This window comes from Macaca nemestrina, chromosome 3 (genome assembly GCF_043159975.1).
Source record: "Macaca nemestrina isolate mMacNem1 chromosome 3, mMacNem.hap1, whole genome shotgun sequence".
Taxonomy (NCBI): domain Eukaryota; kingdom Metazoa; phylum Chordata; class Mammalia; order Primates; family Cercopithecidae; genus Macaca; species Macaca nemestrina.
The window spans coordinates 100,450,393-100,469,045 of NC_092127.1; the positions used below are offsets into that span (position 1 = coordinate 100,450,393).

Below are 18,653 nucleotides of genomic sequence, written 5' to 3' on the forward strand. Positions count from 1 at the left end.
GTTTTCCATTAATTCATTTAATCCTCACAACAACTCCATGAAGTAGGCACTATTTCTATTCTCATTTTGAAAAGGAAGAAAATCAGACACAGAGAGGTTAAGAAACTTGCCCAAGGTCAAACAGCTAGTAAATAGCAGAGCCAGGAGGACCCTGGTGGTGGCAATTAAACTAGTTAGTGCATAGCAAATGTTGGTGTGGGATCTCATAACGGGTCTGGTACACTGCACACAATTAATACAGGTTAGTTATTATTAGGTCGAAACCTTAGTATTAGTATCAACTTCTGTGGATTAATCTTAGTTAAAACTTGATTTTCTTACCTCTGAGGCAAATAAGCCCAAACACTTGTTCTCTCTGATTCAACATCAAATTATGACTCAAGTTCCTCCTAACACTTCAGGAAGGTTTTTCACTCTGTTACTGTGATTTTTGCAAGTCTGGTCTCATAAGGATTGGTACGTTTTTTTCTGTAAAGGGCTAGATAATATGTTAGGCACTGTAAGCCATCCAGTCTCTGTCATGTATCCTTCCATTTTTAAATTTTTCAACCCTTTTAAAATGTAAAAACCATTTTAGCCCATGGGCCATAGTTTGCCAACCCCTGCTCTCTGGGATTATTGATAAGAGTACCATATAAAACATCAAGAGACTTTCACACGGAGTAGATGGAACTATCAGAATTTGGTAATTGCCTCATTACACTGTCATTGATCCCCACCCGTCACAATAAAGTTGCCAGAGAATTCATTAAAGTGGTAAATGACTAAAACAATGAAGAAGCATCTGAAAAGTTTTCAGGGGAGGGAAGGTTGGTAGGTGGGTACGCAAATCCAGAAATGCCTATGCAGAAGTAAGTCTTCTAAAGCATTGGTAATGAAGGGGAAAAGGAAACTATCTCACAAAAATCACAGTGTTTTAGAAGCAGCACAAGATTTCATTCATGCAACAAATCTTTAGAAATATGTATTGGGTATCTCTATGTTCAGGCACTTTCTCAGTAATGGAATTATACAATTTTAGAGCTCAAAATGACCTTAGAAATTATCTGATCCAATCTCCTTATTTCACAGATGAGAATTCTGAGGCCTCAAAGTTAGTTAAAATAATTTGGCAATTTCTGCGCAAAATTAAATGTAGTGGGGTTTGTTTTTAACCCCTCAAATGTAGCACTTATGTAGATTATTAAATGTTTGTTAAATAGAGGCTATTAATGGAAAGCTCCTATTCTCTTTACCACCTTTAAACCACCTATTCAATCTGGCAAAACAATACATTTTACTTCCTTTATCAATTTACTTAAAATCCTTTTTTTGTTTGTTTGGTTTTTTTTGCTGTGTCTCACAAACTTTTGGTGTGCTTAAGTGGCCTAACAATCACCAATCATTAAATGAACCAGTCTCTGATCTACTTTTAGCACCTCCTTCTCCCTGCAGGCTCCTAGCCCCTCCACTCACTCCCCCTACCTCTCAGACACTCTTCTCTAGTTCTGTTGCTGCCACTGTCACTGTCACTGCTGTCTCAGCTCCTGTCTTTCTGCTTCAGTCCTTCCCACCTCAATACCTCCAGATTTAGACTATCTACATTTTCCTTCTTAAGACCCGGCTCAGGTCTTACCACCCTCAGGTTCTGAACACTGAAACAAATCCTACTTGGCTACTACTAAAGCTCCACTGTTAGGCTAGTTCCTCAGCCCCAAATCTACCTTCTTTCTCCCAAGTCTTACTTACCATTGTTTACTATTATTTGTCTATTTCCTCTGATGTTCCCTTCAAACTGTTCCTCACTCTTGCCTAAATATGACCCAATGTTTGAGCCTTTGCTAAAGCCTCTCTCTCCTCGAGAAACACCTTTTTGTCCATCCCAACCTTCAGAAACTTCATTCTTCCTTAATGCCATCTGCTCCTTGCCCCTGCTTTCTTCTCTATTTCTGCAGCACTTGGCTCTACTTTCTTATGCAGGAATCGAATCTGACCTTCTATGACATTATCTGAGTGTATGAACTAATGCTTCTATTGAAAGCAATCTATCCATTCTGCAAGTACAATAAGAAATAGTTTTAAGTTAAAACACCAAATTTATTGCATAATATTGAACTATATGCACACACATAGAAAATAAACATTTCATATAACTGTATATATATTTTTAATCCTGTATTTATAAAGACTGAAAAACTACCAATTTAGCAATTGGAATAAGTTTTAAAAACAAAAAAAGCAAAAATCTACAATCCTTCATCAAGATTTGATGCTTTATCACAGTTCATAAATACTTCATTTTATATAAATAAGTCTTTTCTCTAGTTACCAGGAATTTAAAATTAGACTTACATGGATTCTTTAATCATGTAGAATTTTCTTACTCCATGATGAGGAAGGTTGAGCATGTCATTATTTTTAAAATACATATATTTGATTTAAACACAATCCCCCCTGAAATCCCACTGTAAACAAACATTTCGAATGTGATAAAGTTTCATAATAAAGAACGTCCTTAAATCTTAGCAATTAGGGAAGAGGAAAAAAATCTGAGTAAAAATTTTGCAATTTAAATAAAAATTGAAAAAAAGGCTGCATGCATCCACTAGGAGAGGAGAGGAAGGGAGCACTGAGTCAAGTAACAAAGAATGGGATAAAATAAAGAAGAAACGAAAGGAAAATCAGGGAGGAAGCAGGGTATGAAAAGGAGAAAATTAGGGAAGGGAGCAAGGAGAAAAATAGTAGAGGACATAAGGTGATAGAAAAGGGGAAAGTAAATTTATTGTTTCTACTTTTCTTGGACAATATAGAGACTCAAAATAGTTAATGCAATTTGCTCCAAAAGCGAGAGCGGAAGGGGTGATGGGTCTATCAATTAACCTCATTGTCAAAGGGAAAAGGATGAGCAAGAAAACAAAATTAGGCTCAGCTACAATGAATGCTAAGCTGCTCTGCACATCTTTTAAAAGGTCTAGGAAATAGGCACAGCCATGGGAAAGTTGCTATTCCCTCAAGAACTTTTTAAAAGCAAGATATGTTTATATAGGCTCCCATAAATTCTTAGGAGTTCTGCCAAAATAATGGACCCAGAGTCAGCTTTTTGGAATTGGGAGATTCTGAAGTAGTCCTTTCCTCCTTTGGGTTAAAGGAGGGCTGCAACAAGCCAGAGGCATTCCCAAGTGTACAGAGGAAGGTGATGTTCTTGCATGCGCAGATAAGAAAGGACGGATCAGTCTAAATCATTCTCATAGAGGAATGAGAAGTTAAAAGAAGGACAAGGAAGCATTGTGAGAAAAGATAAGGGCTGAGAGAGATATTTGGGAAATGAAAGTTTAAAAATCCACTGCCATTTCATCCAGCAGAGTGCAACACATTCACAAGTGCAAGGAATACTGGGTAGTTTGGTTTAAAACAAAACAAAAACACCTCCCATACAAGGGCCAATTTTTTACCCCATCCCCAACCCCTAATTTTTCAAAAAGGTTGTTTACTGCTATACAGTCCTAGAAACACATCAACCAGGCTCAGGATTTTAAAGTCCCAACCCACTTAGACAATAAAAAAATAGAAATCACTCCCCATGATTTTCTGTATAGTTCTCAATGTGGACATTGAGGAAGGAAGGGAAATATTGGACAAGCTGAGGAGCCTCAGGCCAAACTAAACCCTTCATAGTTGTCAAGGGCCTGGGTCAGCCGGGCACTCAGAATCTCTTTGCTGCTGTACTTGGGGAGGTCAAGAAGGTTGTAGCAAGTGTGGGCCACTGGCAAGTACTCCTCCCCGCTGGCTGTGGACTGGATGACAATCTGCAGGCTGGCCATGCCGTAGATGGGAATCCGATCGCTGCCTGTCAGGAACACTGGGGAGAACGAGAAATGGCATTAGGAGCTAAGCAAACGGAAAATGGATCTCAGAGGTCCTTCTAGCAACAGGAGAGGAAGGCATGACACCCTGTGGCTTGCATGAGAAGTACAATTACATTTATGTGCCAATATGCATCCTATGGAATGATGCTTAGATGCACTTAAGAAAAAAAAAAGGCCTCAATCAAATGTATGCCCTCACAAATTTTAGGAGATTTCCCAAAATCAAAGAGGGAAGGAACTGTTGTCATAGGAAAAGAGCAGTTGATCTCAGGGGGAAACCAGGCAGAAGACTGAAGTCTCTGACCTCAGGGTCTCCTCTCACCTGAAGTGCCTGATGCCTGTACCACCTTGTCTACGGAATTCCATTTAGGATCTATTTGCTCTCCTTTCCATGTCTCCATTTTTCTTAAACCAGAAGAGCTGACCCAAACATTATGTTAGACATTGCACTCCTGTGACATGCACTGTGACATGGCAAAAGAGAGAGAGGGAGATAGAGAAAGAGAGCCAGCTGACTTTCCTTGTTTTCTAGTGCTGAACAACATCCTCATAGTTGAATTGCTGGAAATTACTATAAGAAAATCATTAGTTAAGAAGCATTTTCAAATAACCTGCCATTCCCTGAGGCTATGCTACATAAACTTTCTTGCCAAAAATCTCCAGAGTTAACAAACATTTCCATAAGTCTAATGAATAGAAAGTGCCATTTTCTAGGGAAATCCCAGGACCATGAGCAGGCATCTCTTGAATGTCACAGCCTTATAAGCTCACTCGGCAAACCTTAACCTGTCCTTCAGCTCTTCCACTACTGCTTCTCAATAGCCAACGCGGCCAGGCAGAGGAGAAGTGGTCCTCCTTTCTAAGAGTTCTTGTGTAAGATCTCCACTTCCTCTCATCCTTGCTCCAATGTGAGCAACAGAACCTGGGGGTAAGTCCTACATTAATACTAATATATGCCCAGTCTTATAAAGCAAAATAGACTGCCTATCAAACCCCATGCTTTGGTTTTATATGACTAAAATTCCATAGTATGCACTAGCTAATTTCTGACACTGATTATACACAGACACAAACTGAGAGATACTTCAACTATTTTTAAAAGGCTAAATTTGTTCATGTAAATTAGAATTCATTCTCCTTTCCAAAGGTATTATTACCTTTCTCAAACGTCATTCAGCCAGCCACCAAAGTCTACATATTGTATGATTCAATTTGCATGAAATGTCCAGAATAGGCAAATCCATAGAGACAGAAAGACTGGCGGAGGAGATATGGAGAATGACCGCTAATAGGTATGGGGTTTCTTTTTTGAGGCTATGAACATATTCTACAATTAACTGTGTGATAGTTTCACAACCGTGTGTATATGCTAAAAAACCACTGAAGTACACACTTTAAATGAGTATGGCATACAGATTATATCCCAGTAAAGCTGCTATAAATCACACCTTCCCAGTTGCATCTGGATACTTTGTAATATATTTTAAAGGCTAGAGAGGTAAGAGAGGTTAATCCAAACAATTTGACTTCATAAATGTAATACTTGAATAACTTATATATAAAATAATTAGTATTTTTAGAATAATTTAAAAATCAGGCTGGGCGTGGTGGCTCACACTTGTAATCCCAGCATTCTGGGAGGCCAAAACAGGCAGATCACTTGAGGTCAGAAGTTCAAGACCAGGACCAGTCTGGGCAACATGATGAAACCCCATCTCTACTAAAAATACAAAAATCTGCTGGGCATGGTGCCAGGTGCCTGTAGTCCTAGCTACTTGGGAGGCTGAGGCATGAGAATCACCTGAACCTAGGAGGTGGTGGTTGCAGTTAACTGAGATCACACCACTGCACTCCAGCCTGGGCAACAGAGTAAGACTCTGTCTCAAAAAAAAAAAAAAAGAAAGAAAGAAAAGAAAGAAAAAAAAGAAAAGAAAAGAAAAGAAAAGAAAAGAAAGAAGGAAGGAAAGAAGGAAAGAAGGAAAGAAGGAAAGAAGGAAAGAAGGAAAGAAAGAAAGAAAGAAAGAAAGAAAGAAAGAAAGAAAGAAAGAAAGAAAGAAAGAAAGAAAGAAAGAAAGAGAGAGAGAAAGAGAAAAGAAAAATCAGTGAGATGCTTCTTTTCTTCCTTTCATGCAACCCTCTTGTTAGGCAACAGATCTGGATTAACAACCTATATCGTGTCTGACATATCATTAAGACAAAAAGCATACATATAATGAATTACAATTACCTCATCTTTACCATTTAAATGAGTTAAGCCTCAGCCATGGAGCCTATCATCCTATACTGTATGTAAGACTAAAATGTAGACAAATACCATATTGAGATTACCGATACTTACAGAGAAACTTCTTCTTCTTTTCCAATGGAAACTCATGAAATGTTTCCCAAAATAGTTTTACAGTGGGATGTGTGGCCGAGTAATCTCCCTTGTAGATGGCAGTCTGTCCAAAAAAGACAAAAAGAAAAAAATGTCTCTTAGAAAAATATTTTAGTGGACATTATATATCATTTGCATTTGAGGCTAAGAAATAAGTGCTCAGATACAGGACACCTCTAAATCTAACTCAACCACAGTATGCTTAGAACGAGACCAGGCTCTGGGAACACCTCCCCAAGCTGCTGCTGCTTCGCCGAAGTTAAAGGAGTTAAAGGATCTTTTGTGCTTACCTCTTCCAGTTCTTCCCAGTTGTAGTTGCTGTTCCCCACCATCATAGCCCTCAGTTCTGAAGGCTGGAAGAGCTCAAGTACTTTGCCACCACACACCTTTAGGAAGCCACTAGAGAAGGCTGTGTACCATTCATGAACTGAGATTTGGAAGACATAATTGACATAAGCATCCACAAATTCCTGCCTGCCAGAACACAAAAGAAATCAAATACATTTAGCTCAAAGTCTTATAAAGCTTATGAAGTTACCCTTCTACACTGAGATTGGGAGTGATAAAAAATGGAATTTCATCAAATGTTCACATCAGGAGGCATCCTAAAGCATCATATAGGTTACCAGCTCTCCTCTCCTCCCTCTCCAGCCCCAGCCCTAACATTCCACCAAGTGCCTCAGATGATCCAAGGAAGGATAAGACAGGTAGGAAGGGGAGCAGGCCAGGTAAGTAGAACTAAACTACTGGCTTTACCTGAGGTATTCCAGTTTTCATGTTAAAAGTCCTGCTTAAAATTTAGTGTGGAAAAAATAATAAGACTTTTTCTGCTTAAAATAAAAAGTCTGAGATAATAGTTCTAGGCCACTTTCCCTATCCTCAGAAACAAATAAAGCTAAACCACTTGACATTCGTATCCTCACCTATTTTAAAAGGTTAATTTTATAACTCTTTGTTTATAAAACCTTTATGTCTGGAAAGAACCATCTCAAATAATAGCTCCATCTCACTAATAATCAGGCAAATGCAAATGAAGACCAGTGAATTGTCATTTGCACTCATCAGACAGGTGTAAGGTTAAAAACGAGATTATATCAATATGGTGTAGGTGTAGGGAAAACGGAAACCTCATAGGCAGCTGGTAGGAAGATAAACTGTAATGATGGGAGCCACATATCGCAACCATGGAAATATATGAAGATCAACCAAATGAGAAGAGCAAAGGCTATTTTTTCAGAGCTGCTATAGCAAGAGAGTCTGCCACTGTCACTTGTGCTGTGGAAGAGACTCAAAGTCAAGCAGAGGAGTGGAAAAGCTTTACAGTGGAAAGAGGGAAGGCTTCAGGTACACTCTGATTGGAGGCTGCTAGCCTGGGGAAGCTGCAGGTGGGCTATAACTAGAAGTGGGGCATCCTATGTGACTGGTTAAGGGTGCATATTTGGCTTTCTCTGGTTGGTTCTAAGTTGGAAGTAGGAACAAAAATTAAGGAAGTTGTTTATTAATCACATCCTGGCCTATTTGGGCCCACCGTTACAAAAGGTATCAAGAGAGATGGCAATCAGGCTCCCTGCAAGTCTGACTTAGAGCAGGCTGGCTTCCTGGGCTGCTTATTGCAGATAAGAGGTTGGTTTCCTGGGCAGGTTGCTACAGACTGTGGGTCTCAGCTCCATTTTTATATATGGCCTGGCCACTGTCCGTAGGTATATTCAGTCTCTCACAAGTGGAAATATAAACTGTGAACATAGACATAAACATTTTGGGGGGAAATTCTGTGAATACCTAGAGAAGGTGAAAATGTAAATACCCTTGATAACGCTACTGTGCTAGCGGGCAGGTAATGCAGAGATGCTAACATATGTGCACAGGAAGATGACTTCAGGGAAGTTTACTGCAGCATTTTCTTGTAATACAGAGAATTCAGAGAAACAAAACTAAATATCCATTAATATGAACACGGACAAGGAAAAGATGGCAGAGTCATATGATGGAAACCATAAAGCAGAGCACTTTAATGGAATTAACTAGATCTAATGTTAGCAAAATGAATAGAATCTCAGGAACAATGCTGAGTGAAAATCAAGTATTTGCATGTTCAGTAAAATATGACAGCATTTATGTAAGTTGTGTTTTAACACTTAAATCAATGCTACTTATAAAAGTTAGTAGGTCTGTCACTTAGAACTTGTGACCCTTGGGCAAGTTATTTAATTTCTCCATGCCTCTTGTGTCCTCATTTGTAAAATGGGGAGAGTAAGAGTAGATAACTCATGGAAGTGCTTTAGGATTAAATGAGTGAGTACATGTAAGAGTGCTTAAACCAAGGCTGGTGTATAACAACTGCTTTGTAAGTATTAGCTAGTATTATCGTATTGTTATGGATATAAGATTTTGCTTATGAGTATGAAATTATACATATGCATATGTAAGACGTTTAAGTGTTCATTTTTAAAAACAAAGACATTAATGTAAAAAGATCTTTGTCTAGCCAGGTGCGGTGGCTCATGCCTATAATCCCAGCACTTTGGGAGGCTGAGGCAGGCAGATGGCTTGAGCCCAGAATTCAAGACCAGCCTGGGCAACACGACGAGATCCAGTCTCCACAAAAAATCAGCCAGGCCTGGTGGTGCATGCCTGTAGTCCCAGCTGCTCAGAAGGCTGAGGCGGGAGGATCGCCTGAGCCCAGGAGGTCAAGGCTGCAGTGAGCCATGATCACGCCACTGTACTTCAGCCTGGGTGACAAAGCACGACTCTGTCTCCAAAAAAAAAAAAAATCTGTTTTAATATACATGTTTATTATAAAAACATTTTAAAAAATCAAATTCATAAGAGTTTTCTCTGTGTAAGAAAGAAGGGTGGGAAGAGGGGAATGGAATTAAGGGTACGTACAAAAAGAAGTTGAGCGGTATCAGTAATTTTTTTCTTTTATTAAAAAATCTGAAGCAAATACCTGTTGACTGTGGATCATATATGCAAATACTTGTTACATTATTCTATGTAGTTTCTGTGTTTTAGATTAAAAACAATTTTAAAACTTCACATCATGAAGATAGTTATTTACTACTTATCCATCACTGTAATTTAACACTTTATAGAGCTACATTTGAATTATTGGGTTTCCTCCAAGCAGATACTTTTTACATGTTCGCCATTCATACCAATAACTAACCAAAAAATGGTGTGATACAGTGGATAAGTGAGGCAGACAGGGGTTCAAATCCAGGCTCTGCCATGTTCTGTATCTAACTAGTAAGCCTTTCTTTTCCCATTTTTAAAATGGTATAAGTTGCAATCTTTAAAATAAAGCCACTAATGTAAAAAGAGTATTGTACATGTTAATCATTGATACTGAAAGTTTCTCACACCATATATAACACTTCACTTCTCTGAAACCCATTACACTAAACTAATGACATTTTTCTGATACAATTACCCAAGAGAAACGCCATCACAACAATTTTTATTACAGACTGTGATGGTTAATTTTATAAGTCAACTTGGCAAGGCTATGGCATCCAGTTGTTTGGTCAAACACCAGTCTGGATGTTGTTAAGATATTTTTTTAGTCGGGATTAATATTTAAATTCATAGACTTTGATTAAAGCAAGTTACCCTCCATAATGTAGGTAGGCCATATCCAATCAGTTGAAGGCCTTAAGAGAAAAAGACTTGAGGTCCTCCAAAGAGGAAAGAATTCTGCCTCCACACTGTCTTTGGACTCAAGACTTCAATATTAACTCTTGCCAGAATTTCTAGCCTGATAGCCTATCCTACAGATTTCAGGCTTGACAGCCTCCACAATCACATGAACCAATTCTTTAAAATAAATCTGTCCCTGCCCCCGCCCCCCTTGGCCCCACACCCTATCGGTTCTGTTTCTCTGGAGAACACTGACACACAGATTTTGGTACTAAGAAGTATGGTACTGCAACAGCAAATACCTAAAAATGTAGATGTGCCTTTGGAATTAGGAAATAGGTAGAGCCTGGAAGAGTTTTGAGGAGCTTGACAGAAAAAATCTAGATTTCACTTGAGACTATTGGTAGAAATAGCTCAACAGTCTCAGGAAGCAGCCTGAGACTCACCATCTAGATGCCCAATCTTGAACCTTCTAGCTAGTAGCCTCCAGTATTCCTTTCTAGCAACACTGCTAAACAGACTAAAGCCACTATGAAAAACAATGTGGCAGCTTCTTATGAAGTTAAGCATACATTTACTGTATGACCCAGCAATCCCACTGCTAGGTATCTACCCAAGAGAAATAAAAGTCTATGCTCATAGAGAAACATGTAGATGAATGATCACAGCATTATTCACAATTACGAAAAACTGGAAACAACACAAATGGGAATACTATCCAATAATAAAAAGTAAAATAAAAAATAATAAAAAATAAATTTACCAATATATACAACAACACCAATGAATCTCAAATGTACTGTGCTAGTGAAAAAAGCCAGGCTCAAAAGGCTACATTCATATAATTCAATTTACCTGTCATTCTGGATAGAACAGAAGTATTGAGACAGAGAACAGCTCAGTGCTCACCAGGGCTGGATGTTGGGGAAGGGTCACAAGGGACCTTTAGGGGGCGATTTACTGTTCTATATCTTGATTACTACAGTGCTTACATTACTGTACTTGCTTGTGAAAGCACCCCCAAAAGTGCAAATTTTACTGTTATGTAAATGATACCTCAATGAGCCAGACTTTTTAAAATACAGTCTAGTTTAACACTAAGTTTTAAGATCTGTTGAGACAGGAAAATAAAAATCTTGAAAGATGAGTATGCCCTAAATATTTTAAGCAGGTTAAGTTAGTCAAGTGAATTTAACCAAAATTTGGGATTTTTTTTTTTTTTAAGTCTGTCACAACTTCCATACTATAGGGGTCAAAAGGCCTATTTTCTGCCCCTGAATCTGCCAATTAAGTGATACATGCAGTAAGATGATTTCACCATATTTGCTTCTAAGTTTACTATCTGTAAAATGAGAAACATCCTTCCTAATCTCAAGGTAGCTGTAGCCATCAAAAGAGATGATATATGGGACGGGGGAAGAAGGTAGAGAAGAAGACAGTGAGCCACTAAGAAGATGGTGAGCAGGGTAAAGAAGAGGGTTGGGGGGAAGGTGGGGAAGAAGACCGTGGGGGAAGGTAGGGAAGAAGCCCATCGGGGAAGATGGAGAAGAAGAAGGTGGGAAAGAAGACAGGAAGAAGAAGGTGGGGGAAGGTGGGGAAGAAGATAGAGGGTGGGGAAGAAGACGGTGGGGCTGGGTGGGTGGGTGGGGAAGAAGACGGTGGGGCTGGGTGGGTGGGTGGGGAAGAAGACGGTGGGGCTGGGTGGGTGGGTGGGGAAGAAGACGGTGGGGCTGGGTGGGTGGGTGGGGAAGAAGACGGTGGGGCTGGGTGGGTGGGTGGGGAAGAAGACGGTGGGGCTGGGTGGGTGGGTGGGGAAGTAGACGGTGGGGCTGGGTGGGTGGGTGGGGAAGAAGATGGTGGGGCTGGGTGGGTGGGTGAGGTGGGGGTGGGTGAGGTGGGAAGAGGGTGGGGCTGGGGGAGGGGAAGAAGAGGGTGAGGTAGATGGGGAAGAAGAGGGTGAGGAAGATGGGGAAGAAGAGGGTGAAGAGGGTGGGGAAGAAAAGAGGAGAATGAGGAAAAAGGGCGCGGGTGGGGGGAAGGTGAGGAAGAAGGCAGTGAGTGGGGAAGAAGAGGGTGAGGAGGGTGGGGAAGAAGAGGGTGAGGAGGGTGAGAAAAAGGACAGTGGTGGAGGGGAGGTGAGAAAGAAGGCACTGAGTGGAGAAGAGGAGGATGAGGAGGGTGAGGAAAAGGACAGTGCGGGGGCGGGGGAGGTGAGAAAGAAGGCAGTGAGTGGGGAAGAAGAGGGTGAGGAGGGTGGGGAAGAAGAGGGTGAGGAGGGTGGGGAAGAAGAGGGTGAGGAGGGTGGGGAAGAAGAGGGTGAAGGGGTGGGGAAAAGGACAGTGCGGGGAGGAGAGAAGGTGAGGAAGAAGGCAGTGAGTGGGGAAGAAAGGGGGAAGAAGATGGGCAGAAGGTGGGGCATAACACAGTGCGGGGGAGGGGCAGGAGGGAGGGAGAAGATGGTGGCAAGGAAAGGTGTGAAAACAGATAATGGGGAAGGCAGGAAAGCAGATGGTGTTGGGGGAAGCCCGGGAAGACGAAAGTGAGCAGGGTGGGATAGATGGCACACGCTTTAACCAAGATAAGAGGGGGCCTTGGCCCTGGGCCCCATGCTTTAGAGAGACTTGTTTTTTTCAGCCCTCCTCAAGCTTTAGTACTTCCCACAGGCCAAAGATTCTGTAGAACCTTCTAGAACACATACCAGGACACTGGGAGCTCTGAGATTTCCTACCCAAATGACTCCAAAACTGCTTCCAGGGGTGTCCTGCTGAGAGACAACCTTGCCACCAGGGTATGTGTCGCCAGGTGTGTGGGATGGCCAAGGGGGTGTTGGGTGCACACACGGGTACAGAGCTTGGATATGCAAGCTGCCCTATCCACACATATGCTCCCCAGGTCCCCAAAAGGGTAGAATGGAGCCAGCTTGCCCGTTCCTCCACTGCCTGGAGAGGAATGTGGAGGAATCTAAGAGGTGATCAAATGCCAGCTATGGAGAGAGATGCAGAGGTAAGCGAAGACATATGTACTAGCATTTGTAGAAGGGCCTGGATGGGGGTGAGGAGCACACGGAAAACGGGCTGAGGCCATCTACGCAGTTCCTGAAGCAGCACCTCGGGCAGCCACTGACACTCCCAGCCCAGCTCTACAGGGGGTGGGTACATGGGTGGGCTGGGAACAGGGTGTCTGTCCAACAGGCTGGTGTTGAGGGCCCAGGAGACGTCAGGGTAGCAACAGGAGGAATCTGGTGCAGTATGAGCGCACGGCCGTCAGCTGATAGTGGGGAGCCAGTCAAGTGCCGCAAAAGCAGGGGGCGGGGCCGCGGCCGACGTCATTCCCGCGGCCGCGCGTCACCGCCACTTGCCGCATCCGCAAGATCTCTCTGGACCAGCTCGGGTGCAGGGCCTCTGCGGGATCCCTCCTAGACCTCTGCGGCTTCTCCTCTAACATGGCCGACTCGGAAAACCAGGGGCCTGCGGAGCCTAGCCAGGCGGCGGCAGCGGCGGAGGCAGCGGCGGAGGAGGTAATGGCGGAAGGCGGTGCGCAGGGTGGAGACTGTGACAGCGCGGCTGGAGACCCTGACAGCGCGGCTGGTCAGATGGCTGAGGAGCCCCAGACCCCTGCAGAGAATGCCCCAAAGCCGAAAAATGACTTTATCGAGAGCCTGCCTAATTCGGTGAAATGCCGAGTCCTGGCCCTCAAAAAGCTGCAGAAGCGATGCGATAAGATAGAAGCCAAATTTGATAAGGAATTTCAGGCTCTGGAAAAAAAGTATAATGACATATATAAGCCCCTACTCGCCAAGATCCAAGAGCTCACCGGCGAGATGGAGGGGTGTGCATGGACCTTGGAGGGGGAGGAGGAGGAGGAAGAGGAGTACGAGGATGACGAGGAGGAGGGGGAAGAGGAGGAGGAGGAGGATGCTGCAGCAGAGGCTGCCGCGGGGGCCAAACATGACGATGCCCACGCCGAGATGCCTGATGACGCCAAGAAGTAAGGGGGGCAGAGATGGATGAAGAGAAAGCCCACGAAGAAAACAGCTTGGTTTTGTTTTTCCCAGAATATTGGTGGACTTAAAAAGGCTCAGGTTTTTGACCAAAATACAATGTGAATTTATTCTGACATTCCTAAAATAGATTAAATTGAAGCAATTAGATCCTGGCCAGCTCGATTCAAATTTTTCATTTTGAACATAATAAATATATCAAAAGGTGTTAAAGAAAACCGAATTAAACCCAAAATTATGTTTTCATGGTCTCTTCTATGAGGATTGAGGTTTACAAAGGGTGTTAGTAGATGCGAAGTAAAGAACGTCACTTTGAAACCCATTCATAACACAGCATACGCTACACATGGAACACCCAGGCCATGACTGAACACGTTTTCAGTGCTTAATTCTTAAATTTCTTTACTCATGACATTTCGCTGTGCAGAGAAGGCAGACCCCAAGAAAAACGTCATCTTTGAGACTTTGCTTTTGTAACGCAGACATCAGCTTTACACTTCACAGGAGATTGATGGCACTGAGGAAGACTGCAATGGAGATCATGACACTACTGTTAATAAGGCCAGGAAAACTGCCATTTCAAGTTCTGAAAAATGTTTGAGTATTTGAATTTAGAGAATAACATGGTTCCAAGAAGGAGGGTGTAAAACCTGTAAAATACTGTCAACATATGTATTCATTAGTTACAATCTCATGTTTGTGTTTTCTTAGTAGTGTCTATTTACAAAGACGTAAAAAATACCCCAAATATGTTTAAGTATTAAATCACTTTACCTAGTGTTTTAGAAATATTAATTTACTTGAAGAGATGTAGAATGTAGCAAATTCTGTAAAGCATGTGTATCCAGTGTTATGTACTTTGATCCTTGTGACGTCTTTCTGTCATGTAGCTTTTAGGGTGTAGCTGTGAAAATCATCAGAACTCTTCACTGAAGCTAATGTTTGGAAAAAATATATACTTGAAGAACCAATCCAAGTGTGTGCCCCTACCCCCAGCTCAGAAGTAGAAAGGATTTAAGTTTGCTTGTATTAGCTGTGCCTTCATTATTTTGCTATGTAAATGTGACATATTATAAAATGGTGCATAATCAAATTTTACTGCTTGAGGACAGACGCATACAGTAAGGATTTTTAGGAAGAATATATTTAATGTAAAGGCTCTTAGCTTCTGTGTGGGTTTTGAATTATGTGTGAGCCAGTGATCTATAAAGAAACATAAGCTTAAAGATGTTTACCACTGTGGTGTTAATAAAACAGTATTTTCAAAAAAAAATATATAAAAGTCTCGGTACTCTGACTGCCTGTATTCAAATCCCAGCTCTGCCTCCTATTAGTAATGTACCTTAGGCAACTCAGCTAATACTCTCAGTGCTCAATTTCTCCTCATCTACAAAAGGGAATAGGAATAGTCCCTTCCTCATGGGTTACTATGAAGAGCAAATGGATTAATACATATAACGCCTATAGAATAGCATCCAAACCATGGTAAGCGCTGAATAATTCTTAGCTATTATTATTACATGAAAGATAAAGACAGTGATTGGAAATTCAATCCTCCTTCTCTCCTGTTACAAAATGGGAGAAATGGACATCACTACATCAATGCCTTCCCATGTTTCTGATTCCTTATTATGAGAGAAGAATGTGGCCTTTAATTCAGAAACACAGGAAATTAAATAAACTATCTTGTTTTGGTTTCCTCAACATAATATCAAGTTTTTATTATCTCCCAGAAAGGATAAAAGACTTCAATATAACATTAAAAATATACAAAAAAGGCTATTTCAACTTTGTTTGCTTCATTCTGAATTAAGCAGAGTTTTTTTTAAAAACTGGACTCCAAAAAAATTAAAAAATCAGATGCCATTTGCTTCATTTTCCCTGCAGGGTTAAAATTACAAAGAAGCAAAATTAAATTGCTTTATCCTAGGGAGTAGAAGGCAGCACTGACCTGTTGCTAATAACAACAGATTGTTGAGTACAAACAACCTTAAGGTAATGTTAATCTTCCTTATGCTCAGGCCAACCAAAAGAGAAAATCAGAATAGTATATTACATACGAAGTTCTGATTATCTTAATCATATGATTATCTTAATAGAGAAAAAATCTAATAAAATTTAATATTCATTTCTTATATCCAGGAATGAGATTATCATTTTACTATTTTTCTGGGTACAGTAAAAAGCAAAAATGATTGAAACACAGATAAGAGGTATAAGTATTGGGAAATGTTTTTTATGTATAGAAAACCCAAGAGAATCAACTGAAAAACAATTCAATTTAATAAGTTTGATGAATTGACCAGTTATCAGATAAATACACAAAAACCCATAACCATTTATAGGCACTAATAATGATCAAAATACATGGGAAAGGCTAAAACCTCTAATAAGAAATGTGTATAACCTATGTAAAAATAAAAAACAAATAAATGTAACATAAGCCTTTGGATGTAAGATTGAATATCACAAAAATATCAGTTCTTCCCAAATTAACTTTTATCACAATTCTAATCAAAACTCAAACTGGATCTGGAACCTAATATAATTACCATAATGCTCACCTTAAGAACAGCTAAGAAAACCTTTAGCAATTTGGAAACAGTTTAGATTTTTACCTCTGACTACAGACTAATTGAAGAAAATATACTAAATATTTATCAATTACATCAATTACTGGACAGGGAATGGCTCGGATAAGAGTGATATAAGACCAAAAGAAGTAACAGACATGACAACACAAAAATTAAGAAATCACAGAGTTAAAGACACACACTACATTTTCAAAAGCAAAAACAGAATAAAACCTACAATAGATATAGATGGCAAAGGGTTAGTAGTCTTAAACATAATGAAGAGTTCCTATGAATCATATGAAAATTATTAAGTCCTACTAGAGAAATACATAAAGGACATCAGCAGAGTCTCTAAAAAGAGGAAAGACTGCAAACCCTGACTGAGGCAGAAAGAACTCACCTACTACTGCGTGTTCCTGAACCTGCAGCACTAGGTGAGCTGGGGCTCTGGCAGAGTCTAGAGACAAGTGTTCCTAGCTCTGTGCTCTGGCCAGCAATCCTTTTGTTTATGATAACACTTTAGCTATGGGGTTTTCTAGCTACCGGCTGTACCACTGTTGGCCACTTCTCTAAGGATACAGGGATGTTTGTGATGTCAAGCGATTTCTGCCATTTCCTAACTAGGCTAATCTTTATACTCTTTCCTAGACTGTTTATTTCATAGCTTCTCTGGCAACCCTAAAACCTGCATCTAGCAGGATACCCTTGCTTCAAGGTAGGTCAAACACTATCATTCATAAACCATTTTCAACCTATTATAGGCCAAAATTAGTCAACAAAGCAAAAATTAACTGGCAGAAAGAAAGAAAGGCAGCATGCAATACACAACCAACTCTCTGAGTATTACACAGAAAACTGGCATGACGATGCTTACTGTGAAAAATGGCATGGCAGCTCTCTCTACCTGAGAATGTACACTCAATGCATACACATAGACACATTTACACATATACACATACATACACACTTTTTTTTATTAAGGTGAAATTCACATAACAAAATTAACCATTTTAAAGGGAACAATTCAGTGGCATTTGTACATTCACAATGCTGTGCAACCACCACCTTCTAGTTAATTCATTTTTTAAACAAAATATTTTAGAGGTAAACAGCAGTAAAATAGATCAGTACTGTGTAGAGTATGTAAAGTAGCCTATGTGTGAAAGAAATGCAACATTTTGTAAGTGAGATTAAATTTCTTTTTAGTTTTTTCATTTTTTTTTTTTAAAGAATACACACCATTTTTCTAAGAACTGGGTGAAATGGTGATAATGACATATAAGGGAGTATAATTCATTAGCAAAATAAATTTATCAAAAATACCTATCAACAAATTCAAATGTTATACATTTTAATTCCATTTCACCCCTGAGACCTTATCATTAAAAAGCAATTTTAAAGATACAAAATCCTTTATACACAAAAGATACTTGACATAGTCTTATTAAAAATGGTGGTGGGGGGAAGAGAAAAAAGAGGAATAAAAAAGAACATACAAACAAGTCAAATATTAAACAGTGAAGAAACAGAAAAATACACATTCACATAGCAGACCATGCAGTCATTATTAAGGGTGTTCATAAGGACTTTGTAATAGCATTTTAAATATAAGCATTGTCTTCACCTAAGTTTAAAAATTCAGACACTCCATTTCATATGTATATAGTTATGTTTTTAGCTATTCCAATTTTGCTTTTTAAAAACATTACCTAGTTGGCCTGAAATGAAAAACAGCAAAGTCTTCAAAGTCATTTTTCTTCCTAGGGGGAAAGGAGGATGGGAACTCTCGAGCCCCAGCCTTAGCCCCTGAGAGGTCAGATGCTGATGCCCATGGAGTGCAGTCTGACTCAAACCACCTGGCTTTGAATCCTGGCTCTGGTTTAGAATCCTGGACTTCTAGCTCTGCAACCTTGAACAAGAGACTTATGCCTATCTGTGCCTCAGTTTCCTCATCAGTAAATGGGAAGGCTTACATGTCAAATATTTCAAATAATGTCTGACGCATGGTAAGCACTCAAGAAGTGTTACCGGCATTTTAATTCTGCTGTTCCTGTAATAGTCCAATGCAAATACAATGCAGATCTTAAAGACTGCATCCCTCAGAAACTATCCTGAAAGATCAACTGAAGTCTGCCAGCAGTCCTGAAGATCTTAAGGAGCAAGAAGTGTTTGTCATGCATGAGTTTTATTCTCAGCTTCTCACTATAGAATCTAGATGC

General features: G+C 40.3%; 2 protein-coding genes across 7 annotated transcripts in view; one reads left to right on the plus strand and one right to left on the minus strand.

Annotated features, from left to right (window-relative positions):
- Positions 1-1,292: 1,292 nt before the first annotated feature.
- LOC105479630 (HECT and RLD domain containing E3 ubiquitin protein ligase 3) overlaps positions 1,293-18,653 on the minus strand; it is a 123,581-nt gene continuing 106,220 nt past the window's right edge. For all 6 annotated transcript variants that reach the window (XM_011737698.2, XM_011737699.2, XM_011737701.2 and 3 more), the window contains 3 exons: positions 6,513-6,696; positions 6,184-6,286; positions 1,293-3,838 (listed from right to left, as the gene is read on the minus strand). In XM_011737698.2, the coding sequence (XP_011736000.2) occupies positions 3,630-3,838; positions 6,184-6,286; positions 6,513-6,696 (496 nt within the window). In that variant the 3' untranslated portion in view covers positions 1,293-3,629. The remainder of the gene's footprint in view (positions 3,839-6,183; positions 6,287-6,512; positions 6,697-18,653) is intronic.
- Positions 13,185-15,130, plus strand: LOC105479629 (nucleosome assembly protein 1 like 5). Its single transcript, XM_011737697.3, has one exon. The coding sequence runs from the start codon at positions 13,301-13,303 to the stop codon at positions 13,847-13,849; it is 549 nt and encodes a 182-aa protein (XP_011735999.1). The 5' UTR covers positions 13,185-13,300; the 3' UTR covers positions 13,850-15,130.